Source organism: Columba livia, chromosome 7 (assembly GCF_036013475.1).
Source record: "Columba livia isolate bColLiv1 breed racing homer chromosome 7, bColLiv1.pat.W.v2, whole genome shotgun sequence".
Classification (NCBI taxonomy): domain Eukaryota; kingdom Metazoa; phylum Chordata; class Aves; order Columbiformes; family Columbidae; genus Columba; species Columba livia.
This window is the reverse complement of record NC_088608.1, coordinates 2,557,591-2,582,492: the sequence shown is the minus strand read 5'-3', so window position 1 is coordinate 2,582,492 and position 24,902 is coordinate 2,557,591. Positions and strand designations below refer to the sequence as shown.

Sequence of the window (24,902 nt, the reverse complement as noted above, 5' to 3'; positions counted from 1 at the left end):
CTGTCTCAAATAGCAGAACATCAGAAATATGATTAACTTAAGGTCTAGAATATTCGTATTGACAAATAAAGGGTAGATTTGACAAACAAAGGCTGTATCCTTCCATACACTCAGAACAGTAATTTCTACTGGTTAAATTTACAGAATAGAAAATAGTGAAATAGAATTAAATAGGGAGGAGTGCACAGGACCAATACCAATTTTAATAGGGGCAAGTACAGTGTAATGTAATTGGGAATGGAACATTGCCCTGGAGAACGGTGACTCACAGAAGGAGCTGAGCAGGCTGTGATTTAACAGACATAATGCGAACTGTCGGATCAGTGATGTTGCAAACAAATACAAATAAACAGAAGCTGGGTGGATCCTTGGAAACATAAAAATGGGAATACGGAGTAGAACTGAGGATGCTTCTGGTTCCTTGTGCAGCTGGGAAAACCAGAATTAGGATGTGGTGTTGTGGCTGGTTATAGCTCCTTGTGAAAAATACACAAATATTAGAGATTTCAAAGGATGGCCCCAAAATTGCGATGGGTGATTGTGCTCAGACCTCAGGATGGAAGCCCGGGAGGCAAGAAGCCCCCTCAAAGCCAGGCTCAGCCCCTCAAAGCCAGGCTCAGCCCCTCAAAGCCAGGCTCAGCCCCTCAAAGCCAGGCTCAGCCCCTCAAAGCCAGGCTCAGCTCCCAAAGACAGGCTTTTTTTCTGCCCAGTTGGCTGGAGCGATCCGGGACTGCCTTCCCTTCGCAGAGTGGAAACTGTCTTGTTAATAATTGTATTACAGCTCAGAGAAAAATTACCTTCAAATCAGACCGACCTTTGTTTTTTTCTCTTTCAGCAGCATGGGGTATGATCGTGGAGACGTGTCCCACTTCTCTGCCCTTTGTAAAGTTGTAGTTTGTCTTGCTTTTTGCCTGTAGCACAGAGCTCTGTCTCCTGAGGAATGAATTGAATGAATGAAATCCAGTGTAAGCTGGGGAACGGCCTGTTGGTGAGCAGTGTAGGGGAAAGGGACCTGGGGGTCCTGGGGACAGCAGGGTGACCATGAGCCAGCACTGGGCCCTTGTGGCCAGGAAGCCAATGGTACCTGGGGTGGGTTAGAAGGGGGTGGTCAGTAGGTCAGAGAGGTTCTCCTGCCCCTCTGCTCTGCCCTGGGGAGACCACACCTGGAATCTTGTGTCCAGTTGTGGCCCCTCAGTTCCAGCAGGACAGGGAACTGCTGCAGAGAGTCCAGCGCAGCCACCAAGATGCTGAAGGGAGTGGAGCATCTCCCGTGTGAGGAAAGGCTGAGGGAGCTGGGGCTCTGGAGCTGGACAAGAGGAGACTGAGGGGGGACTCATTCCTGGGGATCAATATGGAAAGGGTGAGTGTCAGGAGGATGGAGCCAGGCTCTTCTCAGTGACAACCAGTGACAGGACAAGGGGCAATGGGTACAAACTGGAACACAGGAGGTTCCACTTAAATATGAGAAGAAACTTGTTTGGGGTGAGGGTGGCAGAGCCTGGCCCAGGCTGCCCAGGGAGGCTGTGGAATCTCCTTCTGTGCAGAGACTGAGCTGTGGTATGAACATTATTGCTTCAGATTATAATTTGTGTGAACATGGGGGGGGTTGGGGTTGGTTTTTTGTTTTGTTTTTTTTAGTTTGGGCTAAGTATTGTCCCTTATCTTGTGGCAGAGCTGTGACTGTAAATGCTGTAGATGGAAAGGAGCGATGCTGCAGTTGCAGCTGGATTTTGATGAAGTAAGGAACCTAAAGCAAAAAATGTTACATGAATAAAAGGTTAAAAGTGCTGTCGGATGCAGTGGCAGTCATCAGCATAATGTAGGCCCTTACTTATATGTAATGTTCTTTCCTATGCATCAAAGAAAATGGGGTATTTTAGAATATATCACATTAAATATGAACAAAGTGGCATATTCTAGTTTGCGAGCCTCTGGATTTACTCCTCAAAATTACTTTTATATATCACAGAGTAGAAACTTTTTGACTTCGCATTCAGAAGAGTATGTGGCCGGCCTCCTTTATGGGGCCTGTTCCATCTGAGAAAAGTCTCATTAAACTGAAATCACCCCTGGACAGGATGCCAACCACCTACTCTCCTAATTATGAAGTTGACTGAAATGTTGTATTGATTTGGGGTTTTGGTGTTTCTAGAAACATACAGAGGGACTTTTCTCCACTGGGAGTGGGATGTGATCGTAAGGAATCACTGTGATTTCAAATCTGGCACTACTTTTCAACATTGTACCTTATTTTCCTCTGTGTTGTTATTTTGGCGAGATAAAAGTTTCCTATTCAAGTGAGAACTGTAAAGAATGGGGAAGATGTTCTACATGAAGAATAAGATTTCCAAGTATGAGACATGTCGAGTCTGCTCCCTACCCTGCCGTTGAAATGAATATTCTCATTTATTTGCTCTTTTTACCCCGTATAGAAGATTTATGCACAAAACCACTCTCATTCTCTGACCATAAAGGAACCGCTGACTTAGCAGGCGTCCACAATCATATTCGGTAAAGCTTAATTGTTGACATTATAGACTTCTATAGGGTCACGTAAACATACCTGCAACTGTGAGGTTTACAATACAGGAAAAATTAGGAAGTGGAATAGATTTTTCTTTTTAAATTACATCTATTTATCAATGTTTATTGTGTTTTTCTTGTGTTATTTTCTTTCTTACAATTTGAATTTGCCGGTAACTCACAGTCTTTTAGTTGACCAGACTCTTCTCTGGTTAGTGTTTTAACCGCCATACGTTTTTCTAGGGATTTATCTTAATAACAGTTGGAGGATTTGTAAAAAATAATAAAAATGCAGAAAAAATAGTCTTGTTTGCTCTAAGCAGCTTTATGTGGGTGCAGCTGTCCCTGCTCGTCGCAGGGGTTGGACTGGGGGGGCTTGGAAGGCCCCTTCAACCCAAACTCTTCTGTGATTCATTGAGCCAAGTTATGATTGTGAAGGAAAACTTGAATTAATTCTATGAGATTTCCTGTACATATTTAGCTCTCCGCATATTATTCTGAAAAATATTAAACAGAATGAGTGGGCAGCTCCCAATCTTTCTGGAAACTGCTTTGCGCTCTTTACCCTTCTCCCAAAATGTTGCCAGACCCATTTGTGGCTAAGTGACTTCTCAAAAGATGCAGGATGCGTGCTGTACCGCTCACCGATTTCCATCCTTAAATAATCAGTTAAAGCGAGAGTTAGAAAACCGCTGTTTGGAACGGGGCCAACATTACAGGTTGCTGTAAGTGGAGAGAAGGGAAACGTGGTGGTGCACAGGATGCCATTGGCAGCGATACACCCCGGTTCTGCCCTGATCAGCGGGATGTTGCAGGCGGTTCGGTCTGGTTTACATCCTGCGCAGATACGTTCTTAACTGGTTCTGCTGGGCTGAGCATGTTTCATTTCTGGGTCCGTTGTGATTTCTCTGTTGTCTCGAGGGAATGCGCGATCTCCATAAGGAGAGTAACTGACAGTGGTTTGCAGTTAACTGCTGAATTACGGTTTCTTTGGAATGGAAGGCACTATAGTAAATGTGATACCAGATAAATATCTTAGGTGTTTTTCCATTCCAAAAAGAAAATGGAGAATATAATTATAAAAATTTATAGCTCTTGGTTCTAAGTTTATCGTAAGTGATGGAATACATAGTTAAAGAACATGTTGTCTCCAGTTTTTAAGGAATATGAGGTCATATCATTTCCATCAGCGATTAAACTGCTGTGAAAGTTAATCCTCTTAAAATCACTAGTATAACAATGTTGTCACTAATCCAAACTAGCTGTTCGTATCTCTAAGTTGATACTAATTCTTATTTCATATTAGTGTTGCAGTAGCTTCTAGAGGCTTCCCGCAGTGATTGGTGACCCTGCGGGCTGGAAGCTGCACAAATGGTTTCAGGTATAGTTGTAATGACAATGCCCAGTGATCGTTTGTACTTTCACACGTTCATCGTCTCAGGGTGAGGCAAACGGGGCAACTTTCTCCATTCCCGAGGGATCTCACAGAGATTTTGTGCCAGAGCCGCTGGGTTTTGCCCAGGACAGGATGGGGCGCTGGAGAAACTCATTACATGACCATGGAGTTAATGGTTGAGTTTCTGACAAGGCTTTCAAAAGCTTCAAATGTTCTCCATTTAAAAGCAATAAAGAAAATATCAACTATAAAATAAAGCTAGTTGCATTTTTATTGAACACGCAGAAAAGTAAGAATTGAGAAAGTGGTATCTATAATGTCTATTTGTTCTCAGCTCTTAAAATGTTTTAAGTGTTAATGACTAATGAGCAAGTCCTGCACTTTCAGATTCCCAAGTGCTTAAGGCACCTGTTTTATCCACAAATTCCAACAATATACTGTTGAAGTTATTGAAATAATAGAATACATAATGAATAGTTTCTTACAGAGAAACGCAGTGTAAAATACTATTTGCTGTATTGTTTTCTGATTGGTATGATTTAACTGGAGATTTTAGGAAAATACATAGATCATACTGCAAAAAATACGAACACAGATAAAATCCACACAGGAAAATAAATTAGCTTTCAAAAGAAAACAAAATTAAAATGCTCATAAATAAAGCACTACAGCCCACAAAGTAATAGTTTTTAAAGTTTTTGTCCTATCAGTTTCCATTGATTTGCTCCCCAAACACGTATTTGACCCTCTAAGAGAACAGCAGAGCTACTGAGCGCGTTCTGGTGTGTCTCCTCCCCAGGGCGCTGGGCCGGCTCCCTTGGCTGGCAGCGCCTGGGTCTGCCGGAGCTGGAACCGGCGCTCGCCTTGGCCTCTCGTGACTCTTAGTCCAACTCCTTCATCTCTTTTTCATTCTGCTTTTACTCTTAAGAGCTTCTCATTATTAAGGATTGTTGTTTACTGAGCCAACATTTATGATGCATTGGGTTTCCAGGGTTCAAAATACCACGGTTTTTGAAACTTGTTAAAAAAACCTCGTCATTTCCTTTTAGCTTTCAACTCCTTTTCGTATTTCTTATCAAAAGCCACCGAAATGTCATCTTGGAGCCTGGATACAGCAACAACGGACCGGTTTGTATTGGGGTTTTGGGTGAGCTGGTTCACTGTCTCGACTCTTTGGTGCTGCGGCGCATCTTCTTTTCTTCTGGCATTGGTCCTTCTCCAGGCCTGACGGACACACTCAGGTCAGAACTGTGGTCCTGTTTGTGTGGGGATCCTTTTTCAGCTGGCATCCATCAGCGGGTTTCCTCTGTCATCCTGCCCTCTTTGAAAGTTCTAATAAATACAATATGTGGGTCTAGATATCACTTTGAATAAAAGACGGACCTCAAAGGACGTCCAGAGTCACTTCCAGATCATGGAATCAGAACAGTTTGGGTTGAAGGGACTTTCAGAGCTCATCCAGTGCCCCCCTGCCATGAGCAGGGACATCTTCACCAGCTCAGGTTGCTCAGAGCCCCGTCCAGCCTGGCCTGGGATGTCTCCAGGGATGGTTCAGCCACCACCGCTACGCTTTGGTTTGAAACAACAGGTCCCTGCTAAGGACTTTTCTTGTACGCTCAGTGCAGCTTAAACCATTGCTTTTTCCCAAGCTATTTCACAGAACTCTCCTCATCGTCACGCTGCTGACGCTGTGCATCCCCGTCTTCTCATTGCACCTGGTCCCCTCGCAAGTCAAAAAAGCCAGGACCGCTCATCTTCATCCTGGATCTTGGAGATGTGGTTTTGAAAGTGGAGCAGGAAAGTGCTCTCGTGGGCCTCCCAGAGGCAGGTGGCCTTCTGCACCTTTTTGTAGCAGCTCTATCAATTACAGTTATGGACATTCTACATGTTTTATAAAGGGGAAGGAATAAACAATGGAGATTTTTGTCTTTGGGATCGGGGCCAAGCATTCAGAAGATGTCTGGCAGCACTATATTTTAATGCAAATGGGTTTGCATGCGTTTTTTCATCTAGAATATTGACTTGTTGGAGATGGTGTTTTGGAAGAGATCCAGAAAACATACTTTGGCAGTGCAGTCTGTTGCTGGAGATGGATTTGTCCAGAATGCAGTTGTAAATTAGCTGAGGACTTTCCTACACCGACTCCTTTCTGTGAGGCGGCTTGAACAGAACCTGGGAGAATATTGCCCCGGTTTTCGTTTCCCTGCTGAAGTCTGGCTGCTCATCACCTCTTCAACTCCCAAACTTCTCAAGTGTGGATGGAAATCAGGATACGTTTTCTTCCTCCTACTCAGAATTCATCAAGAGATTTTTTTCCCCAATTAGTTAATTGCCTAATTAATTAGGAGAAAGGACAAGTGCCCATTGCTCTAGATGTCCCAGGTTCTGTCCCCAGCAGTTGTGTTTGATGGGGGTAGAAATCACTGTTCGGCAAAACCTAACAACAGTTTTCCAAGTTTGAGGTTTCCTTCACACCAGATACTCTTCTGTGTGGTCATTTACCTGAGCGGAGTGGAAAACAGGGTCATAAATTAGAAATTGAGATTAGGTCCAAATTGCCAAAATTTGGTTTTATATTCATGAGAGCTCTATATATAGAATAGTGGCCTCATGTCTGAATTAAAAATGTGCTGCTTAACACATCAAATGTGATTTCTACTAGTGAGGGAAACCTTTAGCTACCAAGGAAAGAAACTTGTATATCTGTCCTTCCCCTATCACAGAAGTAAAGAGTTTCCAAAAAAATAGTGCCTGAAATGAACTCATGCTTTGGAAGTCCAGTGTATCAGGCTATTCCTGCAGGGAGCAAGCGGATGGCAGCCTGATTTATCATTTATTATTACTTAACGTCATTAATAAATGGGGGAATAGCCATCTGAGGATGTCCGGGTATTACCTGCTCCATCTTCAACTAGAATACAGCCAGAGAGCTTCGCCTTAAGTGCAGCGACAGAGTTTTGCTTCAATGAGCAATTTTTCAGCCAACATTATTGAAGAGGCCGTATGTATTTTTAACCAGGGTGGGCATCCGTCTCACGTCATGCGAGTGGGACAGCTGATTCTGCCGCTAAAACGGGTCAAAATGACTTTATTACGGTATTTCTTAAATCTGTAGTTTGGAGATTTTTTCCTAATATTTGAATCCTTGGAGTGTCAGTTCTTGATAGTGATTAAAACAAAACAAAAGTGGAAGTTACCTTTCTTGTGAGCAAACAGGTACCTGATAACCCGTTTCCCCGAAAATAAGACCTAACTGAAAATAAGCCCTCGCATGATTTTCAGCGTTTTTGAGGGTGATCGAAATATAAGCCCTACTCCAAAAATAAGCCCTAGTTACAGTTCATTTAAAAAGTCAATTTAAATAGTGTCCAGGCAGCTACGCATGTAAAAAAGCAATATGTTTTGGAGCAAAAATTAATATATTTGGGGGAAACGGGGTAGTCAATGATGTGTGTGGCTGTGGGCTCCGTGACATACTGACCGATACCGCCCAGCACAAGAGTTTGAAGCTCTTCTGAGCGTTTTCTCCAGCGAACCAAAAAGAATTTGCTTTTAGCCACAAAGATTGTAAAGACTCTTCTATTTTCTAGAAACGCAACTTAAAATATATCAGAGACTAGTGGGAAAAAAGGAAGATGTGGAGTTATGTTTGAGTTTAGTTCAGTTTCCCAGGTATATTCAAGGTATTTGCTGGGCCTGTTGTTCCAAACTGCTGCCCAGAGAAATGTACTTGTCATGAAAGCGCTTTTATTGCTTTGTTAATGTATTTCTCGCCCCAGCAGAGCAGGTTATCCTCTGCTTTTTTATTACAATTTGTGCTTTATCTTTTGTTGATTTATTTTTGAATTTCTGTACTGAATTATGATAACGGTACTTGGGAGAAGGTGTGATCTTTCCTCCCTTAAATTCAACATGATGGCTCATGTAGCGTGTTCATTTTGTACCTTTTGGAGTTACTGTAAGGTTACAGTGCTTGAAAACTGGTGTTTTAAGTCACGGATGATGTCAAGATTTGATTCAGTTCTCACAACAGAGTAGCTGCAAATCCCTCTGCAAATAGCACTAGTTTAGAAAAATGAGAATTGATACTTTCTGATAATCGATACCTTCTGATCCCCACCGTATGAGCTGTATTTGCTGGGCAGTTGAGAATGGAAGATTGTTTTATTGCGTCGAAACCATAGTTAAATGCATTTAGAATTCCACAGTTCTTATATGCAGGCAGTGTATAATTTTGATACTTGAATGTTTTGCAGGTAATCACTATGAATAATGTAGACAGGCGTAGTTCAAGGTGTTTTCACTCGCCTTGATTCTCCTGTTCTCCTCTCCGATGGTTTTTGCGTATGAGCACTGTCAGTTCAAATCTCTGCCTTCACTAAAAGACAATGAATCATTTATTTTATACTTCACATTTGGTAAAGGGGTATAAGAATACCCAAATAAACTTTATTGTTCTCTCCCTTTCCATGTAACCCCCTCACAGTAAATCAACCCACTTGGTCTTTCTTTTCATTGCAAGTGATGGATACAATGAGACCACCCCAATTATTTATACTTTATCAATTATTGGGTTTTTTGTCTGCTAACCTAACTGGACCGTAATACATTTTGCTCATTAGATTTTATCGTAGGCATCATCATGACATGTAATCGCCATCATTGTATTATTTTTTTCAGGAGTCCAAAATAATGCTTTAAATAATAATTCTCTGAATGGAATAGAGCTGGAAATGGAAGAGCATAAGGTTCATATCTGCGTTTAGATCATGTACTCACAGCCTGTCACCCAACATCATTCATGTCTCCCATTGATCCTTCTTCCCAGGAGTTATTTCATACAGGTCCACAACTAACCATATTAGTTATGGTTGCTCTTAGGTTTATGGTAATCAAAATATGCGATGAATTAAATCCTATTGAGTCCCCACACAAAGAAATGAAAGGGAAATACTTATGTAGAGTTAAACAATTTCTGGTGGCTGCAGCACAGCACGAGTGTCGGAAGCGGCTGGTGGCAGATTCATTCATATTTGAAAAGTACTCCAGTGCGGCTGCTCCTGCACGTGGGCACCAAACATGAGTGTTTTGGATTAACCATGTTACTTCATAACATTGTCTCCTAACAGGCAATACCCTGTTAACAGTTTTGTTCTTTGGCATTGCAGGGGGTTCAGGACCATCATCATCGATAGCCATAGCTGGCACCAGCCAACCTGCCATCACCAAGACAACATCTGTGCTTCAGGATGGCGTTATCGTCACTACGGCGGCTGGAAACCCGCTTCAGAGCCAGCTGCCCGTCGGGAGCGATTTCCCCTTTGCTGGCCACGAACACTCGCTTCATTTTCCGCAGAACAGCTCTTCAAACAACAATCTTCCACATTCTTTGAATCAAAACCTCCTCAATTCTCTACCTATCTCTTTGCCAGTGAATCAGCAACATCTCCTAAACCAGAATCTATTAAATATACTACAGCCTTCAGCAGGAGAAGGCAAGTCTGAGGTCAACCTCAACCCTTTAGGTTTTCTCAACCCGAATGTAAATGCTGCTTTAGCTTTTCTCTCCAGTGATGTGGACGGGCAGGTATTACAGCCTGTCCACTTTCAGCTTCTAGCAACCCTCCTTCAGAACCAAGCCCAAGCAGCTGCCATGCTTCCCCTACCATCCTTCAACCTCGCCATCTCAGATCTCTTACAGCAGCAGAATAACCCTTTGCCCTCCGTCCCGCAGATGACGGCCCCTCCCGACCATCTGCCCGGCAACCAGGCAGAAGGCAGCAGGGTGGAGACCCTTGTCCCCAACCCCTTGGGCAACCCTCTCCCCAGCTTTGCGGGCTCTGACACTACTTCTAACCCCCTGCTCCTCCCGGCCGTTTCGGGGGCCTCAGCATTAATGGCCTTGAACCCCCAACTGGTGGGAGGTGTCCTGAACTCTGCGTCGGGCACCACCGCTCATCATCCAGAGGTTTCCATAGCCACCTCCTCCCCAGCAACCACCACCACAACCACTACATCCTCCGCGGTGGCAGCACTGTCGGTGTCCACCCTGGGTGGTGGGACAGCAGTGGTGTCCATGGCAGAAACATTGCTGAACATATCTAATAATGCTGGGAACGCATCCGGTCCAGCTAAACTCAACAGTAACTCTGTGGTGCCACAGCTACTTAACCCTCTGCTGGGGACAGGTCTGCTTGGTAAGTTCGATTTCTTCACAGATATAAAAGGAAAAAAAATATAAGAGGGTTGGGGAGGGGCAATTTTGCATTCGAGGTTCTATTCTTTAAGACTCCGCTTTATCACACTTATTTTTTTGTAAGGATTTTGTATGGTACAGCTTGTTTATTGAGGAAAAACACAAGGATTGTTGTAAGAAATCTAAAATACATTCTAATTCAGAATCATAGAATAGTTTGGGTTGGAAGGCACCTTCAAAGGTCATCTAGTCCAACCCCTAATTAAATTCAGTAACATTTCATACCGGTTTTGGAAACTATTTTATATTCCATCCTTAATTCAGATGCCACCTAGACATACTATATACACCTTGACATTCTGTAAGCGATTGGACTTGGCTCATTCTTTAAGTAGTAGAAGCACAGGTGCACCTGGGGTGCGGTGCTTCGTTTGCACTGCTTCGTTTGCAGTGTTCCGTTTGCAGTGTTCCGTTTGCAGTGTTCCGTCTGCACTGCTCCGTCTGCAGCGCGTGTGGCATCACAGGGTTAGTACGAGTAGCTGCGCAGGAGGGGAAAAGTGGAAAAATGGCCAAGTGCATCTTTCCAAACAAATCACAAGTGCCCAAACTGTGAGCACAATCCCCGAAAAATAATCCATAGAGCACTTAAGGTAGGTCCTTGCACCAGTCCAAAGAGGAAGGTCGCCCTTCGAGGCCTTTATTGTGTATTTCTGTTCTCTCATATATCTTTTTTTTACCTTAGCTCGTAGTTTAGAAACGCAGGGTATCTCACTTAACAAACACCTACATTCTAAAACGAGTGATTAAAAAGCCATGAAATACAAGTTTTTTCTCCCTGGCTCTTTTGATGATTTTGCCAAGAATAGGTAATATAGTTAGTGCTCCTGGTGTTTGGACGACGTAGTTTAATAGATGGACTAGTAAGAGGAGTTAAATAGTGGCAAAGATCAGATTTTAACTTATTACCCCATACTTACCTACTAAGTGGCTATCATGAACTCGACTTTACATTTGCCATGTCACATACGACTAACCAATGATTCTGCAAATGGAAACGTTAAGAACAATGTGAGCTTTTAAATTAAAAAAAAAAAAATCCTAGAAAGTGGATATGCTTATAAACTTTATCATTTTAAAGTCAGGTTCACCAGTGTATTTCTTTTGCTAGAACTAGAATTTTGACGTAAAGTGAGATTTTCGTGTAATACAAGATGTTTCTGTGGAATGTAAAATGTTTCTCCAGGAAGCCTCAGCTCATTTGTGTAGTTAATGACAAACTAGTTTTGTGGCTTTTAAAACTGGTTTTGTCTCTCTGCCCCGCTCCCCATCCCCCCCCCAGCCCTGCTGGACACAGTCGCCCTTTGCAAACTTTGATTCCAGGAACCAAATATCCTAGAGGCTCCTCCTGCCGCACTTGGTTGTCCCAAGGGCAGAGCAGCCCTGTCAGGAACCTTTAGAAAGGGCCCAGACAGAGGCAAAAGAAGCAACCCAGAGAAATGAAGGAATAAAGAGCAGGGGACACGTGCCTTGAGGACCGTTCCTTAGGAGACTGATGGGAGAAGTGTTGTTTTACAGCATTTGTTTAGCAGCCGCTTAAAATTAGAGTCAAGGAAATTCCTCCAGAGTGTTAAAACCTCTCCTGACTTGTGTTTCCCTGTGTTTGAATTCCAGGTGACATGTCATCTATAAACACTACTTTGAATAACCATCAGCTGAGTCATCTCCAGTCGCTATTAAACAACAATCAGATGTTTCCTTCGAATCAGCAGCAGCAGCAGCACCTTCTCCAGGGCTACCAGAACATGCAGAGTTTCCCGGGCCAGCCCCCAATTCCTGGCCCAGCCAACAACCCCAACCCCATGGCGTGTCTGTTCCAGAATTTCCAGGTAGAAAGCAAAATGAAATCAATATTTAAACAAATACGCAACTCTCAATAGGTAAAATTATATCCTCCAGAGTCTGATTTATTTTTTTCCTGAGTGATTAAAACAATATGGTATATACAACACTTGCCTCTTTCAGCAAATCAGTACCATTTGTTACTGAAATTTTATACCTTCTTCCTTAGAAATTTGGTATAGGAAGAGTCATTATGCTGCATGTGTTGGAAAACAATATGCTATGTATGTTCTGACAATTATTATACATTTTTAGCAAAGTTGTTTTCTGTTCCACAGAAATGATCATAAATTCCCGTTTAGACCAGTGAAATGATTCAGTGATGAGAAATAAATATTCAGACCATTTTACAGTAATTAGAAACTTAATAAATGATTATAGGTGGCTGTATGTACCGGTCCTTTTATATTCCCACTGCTGTTGAGGAGCTGGCTGTGATGTGGGTTGTACAGACTGAAGAAAACAGGCATTAGAATGAAAATCCAATGAAAAACTGAGCAAAAATGGGACCTCCCTGCTGTCCACCTGAATAGACGATTCTTCCTAATGCAAGTTGAACTGTTGTACTAACGCTGGCAGGAAGCATAGCAACCAAAATAAGTAATAAAACCAGAGTTACAATGCGTACTTGCTCTCGCTCGGTATTGCGGTGCTTGCTGCAGACGTGAAGGCAGAAGCCTGCGGGTAGCGCCAGAAAGGGCTTTTACCCTTTAAGATACAGACGACGTGTCATTTTCTCTGCGTAGATGTTTCACTGCTGGTGCAAAATCACAGTCCTCTGGCTGCCTGTTGCCTCTCTTCAGTTCTGAATGAATTCTCGTAGCTTCATCACTATTTTTTCTTCAGATTCTCAGTTATATGCGTAGTAATAATAAGTATTCAAAGGAGCTTTTAGAAATGATTTGCCCTTGTTTTTTACAGTGTTTTGTTGTAGCGCTATTATTGACATCGTCTTCACTGCCTTCGTCTGTGACAAGAAATATCAAAAGCACGTTTTCTTTAACCTGAAGGTTGGGGTTTACCGGGGCAGTGCCCGACAGGACAGCTGCAGTGCAAAGGGATGCGGGTGTGGGGGACGAGGGACTGAAGCACAAAAAGATCCCGTGAGAGAAGCACGTAACGGAAAGGGGAAAAATAGAAGGACAGAGCGATGAGTCTGTAGTCCAGAAATTGAATGAGGATCAGACGAAGAGCCCAGAAGGACAGTCGGTAGGGAGGAAAGAAGCAAAATTAGGGTCTGGGAAGGAGCAAAAGAGAATGGTTGAGAACCAAAATATTGACCTTGGTGGAGCTGTTTAGGTCTTGAGAGGTAAAAGGAGAGTGCTCTGCTTCAATGAGGAGAGGAAACCCCTGAAAATGCTCTGAAAGAGATGGTCATGTAGTCTCAGCAGTGCCTGCTAGGTTATATTGTTTCATGCAAGGCATCTGTTTTGATCCATGAGGCAAAGCCCGACAGCCAGTGGTTTTGTTTTCTGCTATATTACGGGGGTTTTGTTTTCTGTCTAGCTTGTCCAGCATTACAATTCATAACTGATACATAACCAACGCAAAATTACGTACTGTAACGAATAATCACCCTGGCCATCCTGATTTTTTTTTTTTTTTATTAAAATGAAACAAAGTCCATCTATTGAAATGGAACTTGAGGCAGAATAGCAATTTGCATCTTCTCCTCCACTCTTTCCAGGTGAGAATGCAGGAAGACGCTGCTGTCCTGAACAAGAGGATGATCACGCAGATGGGAATGGCCCCGGTTCCTGAGAGCTCCGGCACTATGCTTCCTCCTTTCCAAGAAACATCTTGTGATTTGCAGCAAAGAACTGAACCATCTCTCGGACAACAGGCGAAGGACAACCTCAGCATCGCTGCTCAGGGCGATACGGCGGTGGACGCCATCTACAAAGCGGTTGTAGATGCTGCGAGCAAAGGAATGCAAGTGGTAATCACCACCGCCGTTAGCAGTACCACGCAGATGAGTCCCATTCCAGCGTTGAGTGCCATGAGTGCCTTCACAGCCTCAATTGGCGACCCGTTAAATCTCTCCAGTGCTGTCAGTGCGGTAATCCACGGAAGAAACGTCGCCGTTTCTGATCACGAAGGTAGGATAAGGAACGCGAGAGGACCGCGAGTGCTGAAGAATTCAGAGCACGGTAAAAATTCCAGCGAAGGGGATGGGTATGAATATTACAAATCAACAAGTTGTAACACGCCCAAAAAACAGTGGGAAGGGGAGCAGAGTCCTGTCAGTGAGATAAATAGGTGGAAATGCGATGAGTTTCTAGAGCACTCTACCCACATCCATAGCAGTCCTTGTCACGAAAGGCCCAATAACATCTCCACACTGCCGCTGTTGCAAGGTGAGCAGCATCAGATTCTGTTGTCACAGCGAAACTGTCAGAGTGAGAAAATGTTGGAGGAGAATTTCAGGTATAACAATTACAAAAGAACTATGATGAGTTTTAAGGAAAGACTGGAGAACACTGTGGAACGATGTGCACACATCAACGGAAACAGGCCTCAGCAGAACAGGGGGTTTGGGGAGTTGCTGAACACTTCCAAACAAGACCTGGTTCTGGAAGAGCAATCTCCAAGTTCCTCAAACAGCTTGGAAAGTTCGTTAGTGAAAGACTACATCCATTACAATGGAGATTTTAATGCCAAAAGCATTAACGGGTGTGTGCCTAGCCCTTCGGATGCTAAAAGCATCAGTAGTGAGGATGACCTAAGGAACCCCGACTCCCCTTCTTCCAACGAGCTGATCCATTACAGGCCGAGGACGTTTAACGTTGGCGACTTGGTCTGGGGCCAAATCAAAGGACTGACTTCATGGCCTGGGAAACTAGTCAGAGAAGAAGAAGTTCACAATTCATGTCAACAAAACGCTGAGGAGGGGAAGGTATATTTATATATATATGCACATATCTATATATCTCTCTATCCACACATGTACCTATGCCCATGCCAATTTTTCTCAAACCTATCTCAGTCCGTTCTTTATTTTTCTTTGTCTCTTATTTTAGTAGTACAAATTGCTTTTTGTCATAACTATAGCTCGCAGAACTGAATTTTTCCCGTAGTTATCTAACTTCTACCAGTGCCTTCAAACAGATTCTGTTTTGGCCCGATTATGCTCTACTGGTTTGTGCACAAAAGACTTGCTACAGAAAAAATGTTCTTAACAAAAATTGTATAACTTATGTGGTGTATTTAGTTGGAATTCTGGCTGTGTCCAAAGAACCTGATGTGGAGATACCTGAAAGTGTTGAAAACTGATCGAATCAGATTGAGGGGTCTGTAATAAGTAAAAGTTTGGTGATTGACGCATACGCTCTTCAAGAGGAAATGCGTGCCCATTTCCACCTGGAAAGGAGGTTTTGACCATCTTTTAGTAGTGAGGAACGCGTTCCAGTGCGTTCTTTTGTAGTAAAATCCATTCTTTTTTTGGTGACAAATCACCCGCTTGTTGGAGAATACACAGAAAACACAGTTATCAAGGAGTTATTGGTTATTTTATTAAGATAAGTATTTCAAATTCTGATCTCTGTTACTTGTATAACATATTTTTGTAGTTCTTAGAAAATATTTCACCTCTTCCATATGCAAAGTGCTGGGTTAGAATGCAGATTTTCAAAATATTCAAGCAGAAAGGAAAGGTCTAATGAAATCACATTTTACCTCTGACACAAATCAAATCACTTTAAAATTATGCGTTTTTCCCCATATACCTGCTGGGGATATTGCACAACACAGTCATAGAAACACAAAGTGGAGATAGTGAGTTGGACCAAAGTGTTTGTTTTCCCCAAATTGGGCCAACAGCAGGTACAGGGGTCCTCCTGCACCACCAGGGACCAGCTCAGGACCTTCTGGAGCTGGAATTGGTGTCTCTGGTGCAACCACCGCTGGTCTTACGGTCGTGATCGCGGGGTTACCTGAGCCCCACGGGCAAGTGGACGTTCCCCAAGCACGGCAACAGGTCTTAGAGCCATCGGTACTGGAAATACCTGGTACGATGCTTGGCCAGGATGGTTTCAACCCAACTTCAAGAGAACTTCAGTCTCTCTTCACAGATGGTTTCTTTGTTGATCTTCTTGGTCACAAAGGTTTTAAAGAGTCTGAGTAACAAAAGTATTCACTTTAGAGAAATCACTGTACTTCAGTAACAATATTTGAATGCTTAAGTTTGTTCCCTATAAAGGTTAAATCCCCAAATTACAATTCAGTTTATAAAGGACAGGCAAACGAGAGAGGCCACAGACTATAAAAGATTAAACAAATCAGGAAAATGAGGAGGTGCGCAGTATTACCATCCTGTGTGAATTAGGAATACAGTCATTACACCGCCCGTACATTCCAAGTGTGCATTTATGTGTTAACTTCACAAAACTGTGTATCTATATGACTGTCTTGGTACAATTTAAGAGCATATTTTTTATAACTTCTGTAAAGGCGTGACATTGTTTTATTTGCATTCCTTAGCAATTTAAGTTTACTCCCTGGTTCGTGGATACCAGAATATAGAGTTGCTTTTGTGCAAACCTGCCGCCTTTAATTTTGTGCCTTGTACATACGTGATACAAGCATTGTGTAATATTACATGCAGTGGCACGGACTTTATTGTATACTGGAGCACAAAGGAGGGGGAAGCAGACTGTGGAAGTCCATAGGTTGCTGTGTGGAAATCCATACATTGCTGTACATGCTGCCGAGGCACTCATGGAGGCAGCAAGAGAGACTGTGCCAGGTTCTTCATCGGGAAGCCTCGCGGAATGGATCGCCTCAGTTCATCATTTTAAATTCCAAATAAAACAAGTATATCTAATTTTTGCCAATGAAGAAGTAGAGATTGAACGACCGTTCCAAGGTCAGGAGTTGAGGTTGAAAGGTGGGATGCAAGAAAATGCAAGAGGTGAAGGTGGGGATGTGCCGGCTGGTAGTTCTGGTTTGGGGTGAAAATAGGCAGGAACGCCCATGTATGGTGACAATGTATACGTGTTCAAACACTCCTATAGCACCTTGTACAGCCATGGGCTTCGGGGGAAGGGAAGGGAAGGGAAGGGAAGGGAAGGGAAGGGAAGGGAAGGGAAGGGAAGGAAAGGAAAGGAAAGGAAAGGAAAGGAAAGGAAAGGAAAGGAAAGGAAAGGAAAGGAAAGGAAAGGAAAGGAAAGGAAAGGAAAGGAAAGGAAAGGAAAGGAAAGGAAAGGAAAGGAAAGGAAAGGAAAGGAAAGGAAAGGAAAGGGAAAGGGGAAAGGGGAAAGGGGAAAGGGGAAAGGGGAAAGGGAAAGGGGAAAGGGGAAAGGGGAAAGGGGAAAAGGGAAAGGGGAAAGGGAAGGAAAGGGGAAAGGGAAGAAATGGGAAAGGAAAGGAAAGGAAAGGAAAGGAAAGGAAAGGAAAGGAAAGGAAAGGAAAGGAAAGGAAAGGAAAGGAAAGGAAAGGGGAAAGGGAAAGGGAAAGAGGAAAGGGAAGGAAAGGGGAAAGGGAAGAAATGGGAAAGGAAAGGGAAGGAAAGGAAAGGAAAGAAATGGGAAAGGAAAGGGGAAAGGGAAGAAATGGGAAAGGAAAGGGGAAAGGGAAGAAATGGGAAGGGAAAGGAAAGGGGAAAGGGAAGGAAAGGGAAGAAATGGGAAGGAAAGGAAAGGGGAGAGGAAAGGAAAGGAAAGGAAAGGAAAGGAAAGGAAAGGAAAGGAAAGGAAAGGAAAGGGGAAAGGGAAGGAAAGGGAAGAAATGGGAAGGAAAGGAAAGGGGAGAGGGAAGAAATGGGAAAGGAAAGGAAAGGAAAGGAAAGGAAAGGAAAGGAAAGGAAAGGAAAGGAAAGGAAAGGAAAGGAAAGGAAAGGAAAGGAAAGGGGAAAGGGAAGGGGAAAGGAAAGGGAAGGAAAGGGGAAAGGGAAGAAATGGGAAAGGAAAGGAAAGAAATGGGAAAGGAAAGGGGAAAGGGAAGAAATGGGAAAGGAAAGGGGAAAGGGAAGAAATGGGAAGGGAAAGGAAAGGGGAAAGGGAAGGAAAGGGAAGAAATGGGAAGGAAAGGAAAGGGGAGAGGGAAGAAATGGGAAAGGAAAGGAAAGGAAAGGAAAGGAAAGGAAAGGAAAGGAAAGGAAAGGAAAGGAAAGGAAAGGAAAGGAAAGGAAAGGAAAGGAAAGGAAAAAAAGGGAAAGAAAGGAAAGAAAGGAACAGGAAGGGAGGAGCAACAAAAACCCTTGAAAACCAAAAAGAAACAACACGGAAACAAATGGTGTTCAGAAATTCTGCTCTTCAGAAACAGCCCGGCAGGTCACAGTCCATGCTGCGAGTCACAAGCACTACTTGTGAAAATTGTGTTTTCTGCAGAGCTTTCTTAAAACTACTTTTAAAGTATTTGTATAATCAAATGTTAACCTATATTGTAAGATGAGTTGTGCTATGCTGTTGGGATTTCTCGGTACTTTGTATATTGTCTGCTCTTTATATTGTGCATAATTTGATTTTTGTTTCCCTTTAAAAGACTTGGGTATTAAGTGTAATAACGCTTCTGTTTGAAGAGCAGCTAGAACGGTGTTCCCGTACGAGGAGAAGAGAGGAACGCGGCACCTTCGTTTCCTCGTGAACGCCGCCTTTTGGGGTTGGAAAATTAAATCAGAACCCAAGGGAAGTGCAACGGTAGCAGCAGCAGTGTCTGCAAAGGCAAGAAGCAAGCCTGGAGCTGCGTGCATCCCAAAGCAGAGGATGTGTATTTCATTAAGTAATTAACTTGATGATTATACAAATCACCTAAACAGGAAAACAAGGCTTTGAGAGCAACAGTGCGAGGGTTCATGTGAGGAGCAGTTGCTGTCATTAGTGCATTCCATGGGGGTTCCTATGGGGCAAGGGTTGTTGGCAACAGGACTTGCCATCGATTAAATCAGGTTGTGTCAACGCAGCTTTTCTAGTTCTACCGATGACAATAGGTGTGATTTATCAGTGGCCTGGAAATCCCCTTTGTATGTATTATTTAGTGTTGTAATGGCTTATTGTAAATGAAGGCGGATTATATTCTTAATTCCAATATATCCATTAGAGTTGCTTCCAATACGGTGTTATATTAACAAAATGATGCTACTGATTCCTTTTTGTCACTTAAGTCCCTTGTTACCCAGACATATCAGCTCTTCGTAAAAATATTTTGCATTGAATTTTCTTACATATCTCACAGCAGGTATATACAACCCTTCAAAAAGTTTGTTCCTTGTATACACATATATATATCTCGTGGATATGGATGATGTACAGTTTGGCATTCACGACAACTCTGACACGTAGTAGAATTTCCTTGGTAGAGGATCAAGATGTTCATGTTATTGCTCTTTAATTCTGTTCAGCTTGAAAAATATAAGTTTCCCGTTTAGTGTTTGTATGTTGCCAAAGTCTGGAAATATTTGAAGTATTTGCCCTCTTACATGAACAGTAAGTAAAAGGGAAAAGGGAAAAGTGCTGCCGTCTGCGGCATAATTGAATCTATTTAATGAAAACAGAATTCCTGCCTCTCCATCTGCAGATTTTAATCAATAATGACTCTTGTCCTGTGAGTTCCTGAAACGCCAGTAATTCCCCAGTTTCATTATCGGATGCGTAAGTTCAAGATGTGTGAAATTTGGTCTAAACATTTATTATATCAGGCCTTATTTCACGAGGTTTTGACATCTTGCTCACTCATTAACTTCACGTTGTCACGTCTGAAATGCGGTTTCGCTGTGAAGATAAATGATTTAGTAATCGAAAGGCTGCATTTAAAGGGAATTTGCATTTAAATTTGTTTCTTGGGTTGTATACAGGCCCGCTTAATAAATTTGTATTTATTGAATTAATTTTCCTTGTATCAGAATACAAGCTGTGCTTTTTAATGAAATATTATAAGGTTCTTGTTAAGTTATGCAAAGATTAAAAAATAAGCCAAGCAAAATGTAGCAATAATGACCAAGAAAAAGGAGTCTGTCCATTTGTTTTCTTTAAATTGATGTGTTTCAATGCCTTTTGTTGTTTTTACAAGCAGAAATGACTGAGCCAAATCAAAATAACAAGCAGAGTTAAGTGGACTAATGTGTTGAGAATGCAAATGATGAGATCATATGGACGATATAATTAGTTTTCTTTCACGTTTGTGTTGTTTATCCGAGTGCCGACAGGTGCCTTCCCAGTGGTGCCCGCGATTATACGCAGTGCTTTGTATACAAGTTGTTTAAAAGGTGATAATTCTGCTTGGTTTCAGGAGAAGGTCAAGTTCCAGTTAAAGCATTTTCAATCCCAGCTCAGCAGCCCTGTTGAGCACGTGCTCAAGTTCATTCCTGACTCGGCAAGTCGCTAAAGACCATCCTTAAGTAAGAAAACTTAAAAAGACATTTCTCTGGAGCAATAAATCAGCTGGCTAAGGCGAGCTCTAGCTAAGACTCAGACTCATAACTCATAAATAAAGCTGCTCATCCTGTTTAAGGCCTTGAGCTTTTTAACTTAAGCGCGGACCGTGGCTTTTCGGAGACGGGAATGAACTTGGCCGTGGCACCAGCAGCGTCGCTGAAATGGGGCCTTAAATGTTTTACCCAAAGATCTGAGGTGATACGAAGCGTTTTTGTGTTGACCCCATCTGTAAAAATCACATCGTGTACTGGGCAACTTGGTGTTTTAATGCATTCCAGGCGTAAAATACATTTGTAAAATGTGAGTACAAAACATCGGATTTCAACAGCAGTGTTAATAATATAAAGACAAAGCTTAAAAAATAGTATTTTCCTCCTTAGTTTTGTTTTCTTAAGTGTCCTGGTTTGGGGTTTTTGTATTTTTATTGCTAGTGGTGTGGACGTGTAGAGAAATCCTATACATATATGTGTGAGGGGGCGTATATGGCCGTACATTAATTTATTCTTTGCTGGGAAGGTTAATGTCTTATGGATGCAGCAAAAATTAGGCTCCATACTAATGCATGTCTAGCAGTAAAGTAAAAGTGGTGTTTAATAATTGCAGGTCTGGGTAATGTGGTTTGGTGTTCATACCTTCACTCAGGTGGAGCCGGAGAAGCTGAAGACACTAACAGAAGGTCTGGAAGCTTACAGCCGAGCCAGGAAAAGGAACAGAAAGTAAGGAAAACTCATTTATTTACCGGTGAAACGGATTAATTAAAATCTTTTCCTGCCCAAGACTCTCATTTTGGAGAGTTAGCAGGTCCACCAAACTGAAGAGCTCATCTTCTGCATTCCTCCTGTTGCTTATGATAATCATCTGTGATCTTTGATATCTGCATTTTTATTGCATCTTCTGATATTTACAGTAGCCTTTGTAAAATGTCAGCCTGCTTGTTAGAGCTTTCAAGTGTAGGATTTCTAATTTACAGAAGAAAAAGTTATTCTATCAAAACTATTGTGACCGAAGCAGCTTTTCTGTCTCCGCTGTCCCTCTGGCAGCTCCTGCAGGCAGAGCACACGTTTATTCAGATAAATTCCCTTTATTTCGCGTTACCGAGAAGCGTTTTGGAGTCTGTGGGGTCTGGCTGTATTTATCCAGAGCTTTGTGTCAGACACTATGAACTGCTTGGTTTTATCTTGCCTTTTAGCTTTTACTTACAAATATACAAGGATACAGAGACTGTGAAACAGTAAGTGTTAGGACGTGAAGCATCAGCACAGACAGAAAGAGGAAAGCGTTGACTTTAGGAGAAAAACGTCCCGGGCAGCTGTGAAAGGATAGAAGAGCAAAAATGGTCTGGATTTGTGCTGGGGTTGCTGTTGCTTATTTACTGTGGCAGTGAAAATGTGTCACTGTGTGGGAGAATTTAAAGTCAGCTGCAATACTTCAGCACAATAAGCACAGGCTTAAAGGAATTAAATAATTATTTGTCTTCAGCTCCTTTTAAGGCGTAAGCTTTTCTGCTATTTATATGTCGCGCGGCGCTTAAGAGAAATATCTTTTTATGCCAATGAGACGATGTCGCTGGTTGTTTTTTCCAAGATCGTCCTCAAAATATCTTCCTGGCATTTCAGGGCACGCGGGGAGAACAGAAAAGGGCTTTTGGCACCTCCCCAGTTATTTGCTCGCGTCCCTGAAGCGAAATAAGTGACTGAAGCGAGGTGACACCAGGAGCAAGTGTAAAGAGGTGTTAAAAACCAGTACAATTTAAGAAAAATTCCCATGCTCTGATTTGCATTTGTGCATTTAGCAGACTGCAAGGGTGGTCTGCAGACCCGCTGAACACAGCCGCCTTTTTTTGTGGCATTTCTGCTTCTGCCCCATCTCTTGCCCATAAGGAAACACGAGAAAACAAATACCCCAGACAGGTTTTTTCTCCATATTTCGACTTGTGCTTATTTCATAGTTCGAATCTTTTGTTACTTCTTCCTGGACTCTTCCTCCTTTTCCTGTGTACTGTTGTTCAATTCATCAAAAAAGTTCTCTCTCTCTCCCATGGTCTCTTTCTGGTATGTGTCTCTGTAGCATCTTGTTACACACAGGTCCAGATTTTTTAAAACACTTAACATTAGGTCTAGTTGCTACACGTCTAATACTCCTATTTCCTACCTGTAAGTACTCAGCATGTACACGTACCGCGTACTGGCACAGAGTTGAACGCTTCTGTAGTGAAGATGACAGGGGTAAAGGAACCCGGGAGAGATTTATGTTGAGACAGAGTAGACGAGCATCACACAGGTCCAGAGTCTTTAGCAGAGCAGGGTGATCGGCCAGGTCCTCAAAATGACATTCAGATACCTTAACCCCAGAAATTATCCTTTGCGTTCCTACAGTTTGTCTCTCAGCCCTCGTATGTTGCCCAATTTTGGCAGCAGATGTTACAACAGGACTACTGCAGTAATCTCCTTCACTGCACAGTCTTAACTCCATCTCCTGTAATATATATTAAACATAAAATTATTAAAACTAAATCAAAGATGAAAAATATGTGCAAAGCTAAAACCAGTATTATAATAAGCAGGTAATCAAGTTGCACCCTAAATCCAGTATTTGTGAATTGTAAATCTTAACCTAACCTTAAGTTTTTTAAATGTTTGTTATTTAGTTTCTCAGGTTTCTAAACAAGGCAACAGAAAACAAAAAAGTCACAGTAGCACATGTGGTCAGCACAGTCACAAGCGTTCTCTGTGTCGCACGGAGCTTTGTGTGATCCAGCGCATTGTGTGTAGCTGTGATGAGGTGTTTGCTGGGGTTACCTCCGAGCCGGGGGGTTAATCCGTAACCTGGGATTTATTCTGGGCCTTGTCGGAACCAACCGCTGAGCCATCCCAGCCCCGCTGGGTTCCCTCTCGTCTCAGCCGCTCCGTTCTTCTCCAAGCCGGCTCTTCCTGCTTCCAGCAGGTCACGGTGTGGCCGTTTCCTCACCTGTCTGGTCATGGTCTCTAGAAGACAATCTGCTGGCGACCTGGTCTTCCCTTAGCACAGCCTTGTCTGCTCTACTCTTTGTTCTCTCCAAGCTCTGTAGTTATCTGTATTGCTCTGTCCACAAGTGTTCTCCCGTCCCAGCACCTTCCATGGGTCACACCCAGCACCAGTGTCTCCTGCTGTGGTTTCTGGTTCCTCTGTGTGGCATTTCCCACACCTACCTTCTCTTTTGTCAGGCATGTGCCATTTACCATCCCTGCCGTCCCCACCTCTACCATCCGTCCCGAGTTCTTTCAGAATGACGTTTGGGCGGTGGCTTCGTAGAGTTGAGGAGTTCTGTCTCTGACCTCCTTCCTCTTGGACATGAGCAGTGTTCAGAGTTGACCAGGACTCCAGTAAGGGAAGGACATCTCTGCCAGCACCTTTCCAACCTCCAGCCCCAATCATTCTCCATCCTGACCCAGTCCTGGTGGGACTCTCCTGGTGGGACTCCAGTAGCAGCTTGTCCCGTCCCGTTGGGGTCGAGCAGGGTGGGTGCGCTCACATGTCCCCGTTATCGCTGCGGGAGCTGCCCAGAGCAGCAAGGTGACACCGGGGCTATGTCCACTGGGAGGGGGAGCTTCAGCTCAACACGTGCTCGGACTTCATTGAAATGAGCCAATTTGGTAAAATTTGAATAGGCCCGAGTAGGGAAGAGGAGGATTAAGAGAACCTTTCTGACAAAAGGTGACTCGTTATCCTCCCCAAGGGAAGGAACTGAAATCCTTCTCCAGAGCTGTTGGCCAGGAGAGGTTTTCTAAGAGATAATAAGCTGCTTTTTAATGAGAGGAACAGACTGGTGCTAGAATCTTCTAGATGCAATTTGACAAAAAACTGGGATGTACACGGGTTGCTTTGGATCACTAGAGACCCGATGCGCATGTTCCTCTGATGTCAAATTCTCAGGCTTTTAGCGGCAGTGTTTGTCTGCAGTAAACGGGCGTTTCAGTGATGGGCACTTCGGAAACTTTGATTTGCTCAGGGCTGATCATCGTCTTCACAGGACAGTGAACACGGCAGCAGTGTCTTGAGACTACAATTCAAATGGTTATTTGTATTTTAAATACTTTGAAATGTCTGGTTTGACTAGTAGCAATAATTTCATAGGTACCACGAGAGTGGGTTGCTCATAGAGCACAATGTTGATTTAATAACTTTGCATCACGTATAGGTGACTTGACATCTGAAATCTGCTTCTAAATGACATGCAGGTCAGTGATGTTATCAGTTATTAATATAGCTGTGTTGTAAATAGAGTTGTGTTACCTTTCTAGGAAGTTATGCTGCCACTAAACAATATTTGTTCATTATTTATGATATCCAAGGCTGCCTTCACTTGGCCGAGTTGCATAGCTAAAGCTTGGGTTCGCAAGCCGTGTAGCTCAAGCAGTTCAGAAACCCAGCTGGACGTCAGGCTTTGTATGAGAATCTTTATTTCGGTTTATCTCATCATTTCTCCAGTCGATTTAAACTACAACAGGATATGTAGTTTTAAAATTGCAGAAGCCCCTTT

At 42.9% G+C, this 24,902-nt stretch overlaps 1 protein-coding gene across 10 annotated transcripts in view; it reads left to right on the top strand.

Moving 5' to 3' along the window:
- Positions 1 to 24,902, top strand: part of MBD5 (methyl-CpG binding domain protein 5) — a 127,308-nt gene that overhangs the window by 98,361 nt on the left and 4,045 nt on the right. For 5 of the 10 annotated variants that reach the window (XM_065070215.1, XM_065070214.1, XM_065070212.1 and 2 more), the window contains 4 exons: positions 9,088 to 10,116; positions 11,787 to 12,001; positions 13,702 to 14,910; positions 20,987 to 21,099. In XM_065070215.1, coding sequence (XP_064926287.1) covers positions 9,088 to 10,116; positions 11,787 to 12,001; positions 13,702 to 14,910; positions 20,987 to 21,099 — 2,566 coding nt within the window. Of the gene's footprint in view, positions 1 to 9,087; positions 10,117 to 11,786; positions 12,002 to 13,701; positions 14,911 to 20,237; positions 20,347 to 20,986; positions 21,100 to 24,902 lie in introns of all 10 variants that reach the window. The other 5 variants (XM_065070216.1, XM_065070217.1, XR_010473946.1 and 2 more) reach the window with 4 other exon arrangements.